At 33.9% G+C, this 8,047-nt stretch overlaps 1 protein-coding gene across 2 annotated transcripts; it reads left to right on the top strand.

The window, feature by feature from the left end:
* Positions 1–2,152: 2,152 nt before the first annotated feature.
* LOC116000443 (B-box zinc finger protein 19) lies at positions 2,153–5,032 on the top strand. 2 transcript variants are annotated; one of them, XM_031240534.1, is made up of 6 exons: positions 2,153–2,581; positions 3,547–3,656; positions 3,751–3,866; positions 3,945–4,187; positions 4,274–4,368; positions 4,581–5,032. In XM_031240534.1, exons 1-5 carry the CDS (start codon positions 2,505–2,507, stop codon positions 4,361–4,363), a joined length of 636 nt encoding a protein of 211 aa, XP_031096394.1. In that variant the 5' UTR covers positions 2,153–2,504; the 3' UTR covers positions 4,364–4,368; positions 4,581–5,032. The 2 variants fall into 2 exon arrangements, with proteins under 2 accessions (XP_031096394.1, XP_031096393.1); XM_031240533.1 differs by having other exon boundaries at positions 2,156–2,581; positions 3,560–3,656.
* The last annotated feature ends 3,015 nt before the right edge of the window (positions 5,033–8,047 follow it).

The raw sequence follows: 8,047 nt of genomic DNA, 5'->3' as shown, positions 1-8,047 counted from the left end.
AGGGATGAATCCAGGGTTGGATTTAGAGCAGGAGGATGTGAAAAAAATAAAATCTTTACAACTGTAGTCTGTAGAGAGAGATTGTGGATTGTGGATCCCAGAAATTGAAGAAAATTTGCAAAGTGTTGGTGTTGGGAATCCTAGTCGTAGTCCTAGTCCTAGTGATAAAAATAATAATAATAATAAAAAGGATAAAAGAAAAAAGAGGAGAGTGGAAGAAATAGAAATTGGTGGGTGAGAAAGAAAGAGAGGTAGCTTTCAGAAAGGTAGAAGGTTGTGGCGGAGAATTGAACCCACAAATTCCTGATACCCCAAATCCAACTCCACTTTTTTTCTCTTTTCACACCTGTCGTCTCTCTTCCATTTTCCTCTCTCATTATTTTACTCCAATTATCTAAACTCATCGTTGGATAAACATTTTGTTTTAGGTACTGTAGGCTGTGTCATTGATTGATTGTTACACTACACTCCATCAATCAATCATAAAACAATTCAATTGTTATGCTATTCTTACCCTCTCTTGGCTGGATTTTAGGACATGCAAAACGTGCAACTACACACGACCTCAAAATTTGGAGGGCTTCTAGTTTAACCTTAGCCTAATAGTTGGTATATGTATTTGTGATTATATTGGCCCAAAATTAGGATTTTTACATTTTTCTCTTTTTAATTTTTTTCAATTCGTAATTTATTTATACTTTGATATGACCTCACTTAGTTACTAGCACAGGGCCCCGCAAATAAAAAAATCAACCCAGATCCCTGCAATGCACTTTTATTTACAAAAATGAGTTTCACTTCTATATCGTTAAATTTACAATTCATTCACTATTTTATTTATATCTCTATAATATTTTTTCGCTTTCAAAAGTGACCCACTATTACATCACCATACAATAAAATAATAAAATAATTAAAAATAAATGAAGTACAAAAAAATTGCCATGCGACATCCTATTTTGTACTTAGCAAGCTTGAAAATCTTGCAAGTTTGCTCTACACTTAAGTATTAAAAAAAAGTTACTTTAATATGCCATCTCATCTTGCAAATTTAAGAATAACCTTATAATCTCATTCTCATCTCATAAAATATATGTGGGTTGTCAGTTGTTATACAGTAGAAAATGGTTTATACATCGCTGTGTGGACTATGATTGTCGAATGAAATTGTAGTAAAATTAAAATGACATTTTTGTGTTACTATAATGAAACTAGTATAAATAGAATATGAAACAAAAATAATAGAGCTCAACCAATAATGTATATTATCAAATTAACTATAGTAGAATTAAAATGATACTTTAGTATTGCTATAATGAAACTAGTGTGAAAGGAAAATGAAACTAAAAAATATAGTAATATTGTCAAATGAAACTGAAGTGTAATTAAAGTGATACATACTTCATGGTCCACATTGTTACATTGACCATCATCCACACTAAAATTTGCATTGGTTTGTGTTACTTGGTACATCTACCTCATTCTTCTTCTTTTAAGAAGATTTTTTCCTCGCCCCGTGACCCTAATCGGCAAAGAACCACAAGGAGGTAAATCAGCCTAAGTTACCCATAACTGACCGGCTCAAACCCAAGAGTTTGAGGATCAAATCTCCAACCTCTCGGCTGTAGGTAAAGCACTCTTATCACCTAGGCTGTCCTTACAGACACATCTACCTCATTCTTGAATGGCCAGATACCTCTTGGATTATTTAGGTATATTTTCATTCTTGTTTTGAGAAGAAAAATATTATATTCTCTACTAAAAATTAAATTACTCCGTATATAATAACGTTCACCTAATCTTTAGAAATATTATTATTTTGATTTTTTTAAAAAAAAGAAAGATTATTATTTTTAATTGTTATTGATTAGTGAATTGAGCAACTTTCTGAAGAGTTAAATGTTAATAAAGAATTATATTCGTAAATAAGAAAACAAGTATAGTGTGTAAGTGTGTAGAGATGATGTGGCTGTGATTGAATGCATAAGTATATTTTGATTTAAAAAAGAAAAGAAAAGAAAAGAAAAGAAAAGAAAAGAAAGAATTATGTGAGTAAAAATGAGGGGGTGGACTGGAAATCTGGAATAGAGTTGGTTGACCCAATTTAGACACTTGTCAGGGTCGTCTGGTGCACACACATCCGCGCCGCGAGTAAACAAACATCTCTTCTTTCACTCTTTTTTACTTTTCCTTCTCTCCTCCATCTACACTAAACCAATCAACCAACCAACCAACCAGCCAATCCAACAAAATTTTCTTCTCACTGCTCGACCTGTCAACCTTTAGCCCACAATCACATACAGATTCACCCACTTCCTGTTTCTGTTGTCTTGGTTTTGAATCGGATGCTCTTTTTGTGACGGACGACGGCGAATGATGGCGCGCTCTGGGTGGAATCGTGGGAGAAGATGAGAGCTGAGAGTCAGAGAGAGAGAGAGAGAGAGAGGGAGAGATTAAATAAATAAACAAAATTAAACAGCGAGAGAGAATGAGAACGTTGTGTGATGCTTGTGAGAGCGCTGCCGCCATACTCTTCTGCGCCGCCGACGAGGCTGCTCTTTGCCGTGCTTGCGATGAAAAAGTTAGTGCTTTTTTTTTTTTTTTTTTTCTACAATTTTTGTTTTTCTTTCATGCTTGTGTTGTTGAAGAAAAATTGAATTTGAATTTGGTTTTGATTAGGTAGCACTCAGTGGATCTGTTTGTATGCTTTCTTCTTTGTTTGTTTTATTGTGTATGTTAAGGTAACTGATTGCGATTCGGCTTTGACAAAAAGGAATTATTTAGTGATTGAAATTTGAAACTACAAGAGGGCCGGCCTGCTTGCTTTACTCTGTCATACCTCAGCAAATCCAACCCCACCCCACCAGCCACACCCAAAGAAGAAGAAACAATGCTTTTTCAACTTGTCTCTCTTCTTTCTTCTCTTGTTGTATCCAATTTCACTCCAATTACATATTCCAACTAGTCTGGGGATGGGATGAACTGAGTGCTTTTGTGGTTGTCACTTGGCTCAGCCTCACACTCCATTATCTGAAACTTAAGATCCTGACTTGGCTTCCTACATTCATTTTGGGATTATTGATTTGATTTTCCAAAATTAGTCTTAGACTTTTAATTTGGACAATTTAGGTCCATTGACTTTCAAATTCTTTCTAATATTAGTTCTTTCGTCAAATTTTGGTTATGTTGAGGTCGGGTAAAATTGTCCGTTCACCAGTTAAGTGTATTATTACTCGTATTTCTCCTGTCATATACACTATATATATATGAATATAATCTCCGTTGGCGGACCATTGCTGGAATTAACTCTTATTGAATTCCATTTGTCTTTGTATCCAACCTAGACGGCTGCACTGGTTACTATGAATATGAGTTTTTTTTAATACATCCTATTTGTTTTTTTTTTTTACTGAATTGCTATTCTTTATATGGTGCGTCTGGTTACCCTATTACATCAGTTCCATGGCTTATTATGGACATTGAGATGCACATAATTCATCCTTGAGTCAAAGTCTTTTTGACTGAAACCTCTTGGCCTTATATTAGCCGAGTCTTGCAGGTCCATATGTGTAACAAGCTCGCCAGTCGACACGTACGAGTTGGGCTTGCTGACCCCAGCAAAGTCCAACGTTGTGATATATGCGAAAATGCACCCGGTATGCAGGTTTATCCCTCTTCATTTTTCTGTATCCTTCTTTGGCAGCATAAAATGGAAAATATATATTTCACTATTGGATCTTTTGTGTGTAGCTTTCTTTTACTGTGAGATAGATGGAAGTTCACTATGTTTGCAATGTGATATGATGGTTCATGTTGGAGGTAAAAGAACACATGGAAGATATCTCCTTATAAGGCAGAGAATTGAGGTTTGTGGTTTGGTTCTAAAATAAATCCCACTCCAATCTTGCATATGCCATATAATCATCCTTTTTCTTTGTCTGTAGTTTCCTGGGGATAAATCTGGCCCATTAGATGAGCCTGGACTACAACCTACAGAAAAAGCTGAACCAAGGCGGGAGCCAAATCACCCATTTAAGCTCATGATGAAAGAGAACAAACCAACTAACAGGGACAGTGCTGTCACTATGCTAGACAAAAATGCTGATGTTGGTAGTAAAATGGAGAATAAACTGATTGATCTCAATACTAGACCTCATAGAATGCAAGGTCAAGCTTCTGCTAACCAGGTAGTTTATCAAATGAAAAGTTGTTTCACCTTTACTGTGAAATAATGTTAGCTTTGGCAATTGATCTATTGTTAATTACGTCTCAGGAACCAGGAATCGATGGGCTTAGTGATAACAACCACGAGCCAGGCTGTGTAATCCCTATTGGACCCTTGAAAAGAGAGACAGAAAAGTGATTTAGGTACACTCTTACTGCACTTGGATTTTCTTACGTTCATTCTTTATCTCCCTCCTCCACCTGTGAGTTTATTACACCTGTTCCAGTACTCAATTTTGCATATAGTGTTTTCGTAGTATACACTGGTATGGAGTATTTAAATCTGGAAGAATTCATAAGCTATAAATAAAAGAAAGGAACAAAACAATGACAAGTGATGGACATATCTTTTCCAGTTTGTTTTCTAGGGAAGGAAAGCGGGATTAGAAGGGGAAAAGAGATTGAAGGATGATAAGTGATATAGTACACGCTGTTACATTTGGATTTGAAAATGTACCAAGACATTTGGATTAGAAATCATTTTGCTGCCACCTTATTCCCGCAAATAATTGATGAATGGGTAATTCTGAATTAAAACTTATTAACAGCAATAGGTAGAAAATTTCCACAAGCTCAAGAAATCAATCAGTCTTAACAGGGTGTTTTGATCTGATTCTTGTTGAGTCCAACAGGTGCTTGCTGAATTAGAATTCCTCCCTTAGCTAAAGATTAAGAGTTTTGCAGGTGGTGGTATTATTGCATGGTATACAGCCTTGAGATTGATTGATTGTAGTTGTACACTCTTGTCCACCTACTATGTGCTCTACTAATTCAAAATACATGTAAATCCTTGCTTGAATGCTTTTCATTTTCTGATCATTGCCACGTTTCAAACTCAAACACCAAATCCACCATCTTCATCCTTCAAAATCAATCCAAGTGGAACAAATCTCAAAATAGAAATTTTGCAAATGAATGTATGAGTATGCAGAAAAATGAAAAAAGGAAAAAGCATGGAAAAAGGCTTCTCAATTGCCTGACCCTCCGAACCTCAGCAAATTATGCTATGGACTCGTGTTCACCTTGCAAGGTGGACCCAGGTCCACTGGAATATTTTGTGAATATAGAGTTAAAAAATTGTGAAATTGTTTCAAAAACTGTGAATATAGATTCAAAAATTGTGTTATACTGTTGAATATAGAGTTCTGTAATTGTGAATATATAATTATATAGTTCTGTAATTGTGAATATAGAATTAAAAAATTATGAATATAGAGTTCAAACATTGTGAATATAGAGTTACGCAATTGTGAATAGAGTTCTGTAATTTTGTATATTGAGATCTAAAATTATGAATATAGAATTTTAAAATTGTGAATATGAATCCGGGTCTATCTTGTAAAGTGGACTAAGGTCCATGGTATAACAACACCCGAACCTCTCTGTGTATCTTTCCAGTTTTGGATTATTTAGATGCGTGTAAAGAGAGAATTGAAGAATGGGTTGGACTAAAGAAGTGAATTTGTGAGGATTGGTTTAGGACACTAATTGTGACAAAGATTTTCAATGCAGTTCGGAAAATTCTTAATCTATGAGGTACTTTTCATATTGAGAAAAAGTTTGAACTGAGCACAATTTCAAAGTATAGAATTTGAAACATTTTTACATAACAGAATCTAGATCTCAGTATCTCTTTATTGAAACCTAACTCTAGTAGTGAAATTCTCTTCTCAATACTTCTCAACACTCAGTATAGAAGATAGAGAATTGAACACATATCCTTCCTTGTTGGTTGAGGATCTTTTTATAGCCTATCATTTATCTTTAGTCAGTATGAGAATGTGATTTCCTACATTGACTGAGACTTAAATGATGACTTTATCTTGTTCTTTTGATTCTTCTATTTCGACTAGGATTGAAATTTATATTTTTACCAATAGTTTAGATAACACCATTTTAAGCCAACAATGAGGTAAATCCGTGCTCTCAAACAATTAATCAAAAAGTTTATCTTTATAAAAATGGAACATGAATGTAAGATTATTTTTCGTTAAGTCCGTGGGAACATAGTATTAATGCTAATTTCACCTTTCGTTATATTGTATAAATAAGTATACACACCTTATGGCCATGTTTGGTAAATAGCTGTTAGCTCATTGGGCTAGACGGTATAATTAGTTGATAACATTAGTTGATTGTAGAAAAGTACTTGTTAAATTAGTTGTTAGCTTATAGCTGTTTATAATTTCTTTTATAAAAAAGCTAATTGAAAAAGTTGTTTTGAGCAACTTTTTGAATTTTAGCATTTTTGGAGTTATAAAAAGTTGATCAACCAAACACTTATAAGGATTTTTTAATCCAGTCAAATAGCGTGCATTAGAGGGGCAATCATTATACTATCTATATTGCAAGACATTTATGTGCAATCATTATACTGTCTACAAGACATTTATGTTTATTTTTAATATACTGATTGTTTATTTGAATGCTTCATTTTTAGTATACTAGTAATTAGTGATATACATAAAATGAAAGAAATACTTGTTTTTTTTTTTTTTGAGTACTATTGACTCTTTTACAATGTAGTATTTGTTCATAGTTACTTTCTCAATCAAACGAAACACAAGGAGCCAAATATCACCTCCACTGAGGTTCGAACTCACCCCTCCCATGTGAGAGTGTAACTGGGTGCCACTAGACTACAATATCCTTGGCTGAAAGAAATACTTAGTTATTAGTGTACTATATGAAAGGAAATAATCAATTAGGGTGAGCAATTAGGCAATAATTGATTACAATTTAGTAAAAGAAAATTATGTATATTAGAATAAATCATGGCAAGGATCTTGCAGTCCAGTCTTCAATAGGTTGAGAAAGTAGTTATGAACAAGTACTGCATTGTAATAGAGTCAGTAGTATTCAAAAAAAAGAATAAATCATTATATAGTTAGTATATTTTAGTAGTGTAATTATTATAAGGGTTAGTAATTTAGTAAAAATAGAGAACCAAAGAAAAATGTATAGTTATTATACTCTTTTAATTATTCTTCTTGGAGCTCTTACATTCTTTAAGGGCATGTTTGGTTCGCCGGAAAAGCACTTTCAAGGAAAATATTTTCCTAAAACTTGAGGAAAAACATGTTTTTTGGTGTTTGGTTCATGGAAATTATTTTCCATTGGAAAACTAATTCCTCAAATATGAGGAAAACAAAATCTGAGCTTCCACCTGGTATTTTGTTTTCCGTTACAGATGGGAAGAAAGATTGAGCTTGTTGGACTATTCTACCTTTAGCTTCCTCCTTCCTGATTACCTCTGCAATTTTTTTTTTTTTTTTTTTTTTCATATTTGAGACTTTACCCAACAACCAGTTCATCTTCATCCCCAAAATCCACAGATTTTTATTAACAAAAAAAATACAAAAAAAAAAAACAATGAATATACTATCAATCCAAATCAACAAACAAGGAACTCATCTTCATCCTCAAAACTGAGTCAAGAAACGAGTGAACCATCCATTACCATCTCTAAACACCATGGCTCGAACCCACTCCCATCATCCATGTGGGAGTGTAAATCGGGACACCGGGTACCACTAGACCACAAGGTTTTTAGCACCAAATAACATAATTTATCTTCCTAGTAACTACTTTTCTATGGAATTTCACTTTTAATTCCCTTCAAATATTTTCCGCGAACCAAAAATCCTATTTAAGGATTTTCCCAACACCAAATATTACCCGGACTTTTCTATCCATTAAGGATTTAAGGTCCTATTTAGGGTCGTAACAACTGATACTTTATTGCATCACATTATTTTTTATTTTATTATGGAGTATTTTTATATATACACAAAATCCTCCCCCCCTCCCCCCCCCCACACAC

This window comes from Ipomoea triloba, chromosome 12, assembly GCF_003576645.1.
Source record: "Ipomoea triloba cultivar NCNSP0323 chromosome 12, ASM357664v1".
Lineage (NCBI taxonomy): Eukaryota > Viridiplantae > Streptophyta > Magnoliopsida > Solanales > Convolvulaceae > Ipomoea > Ipomoea triloba.
This window is presented reverse-complemented; position numbering and strand designations above follow the sequence as displayed.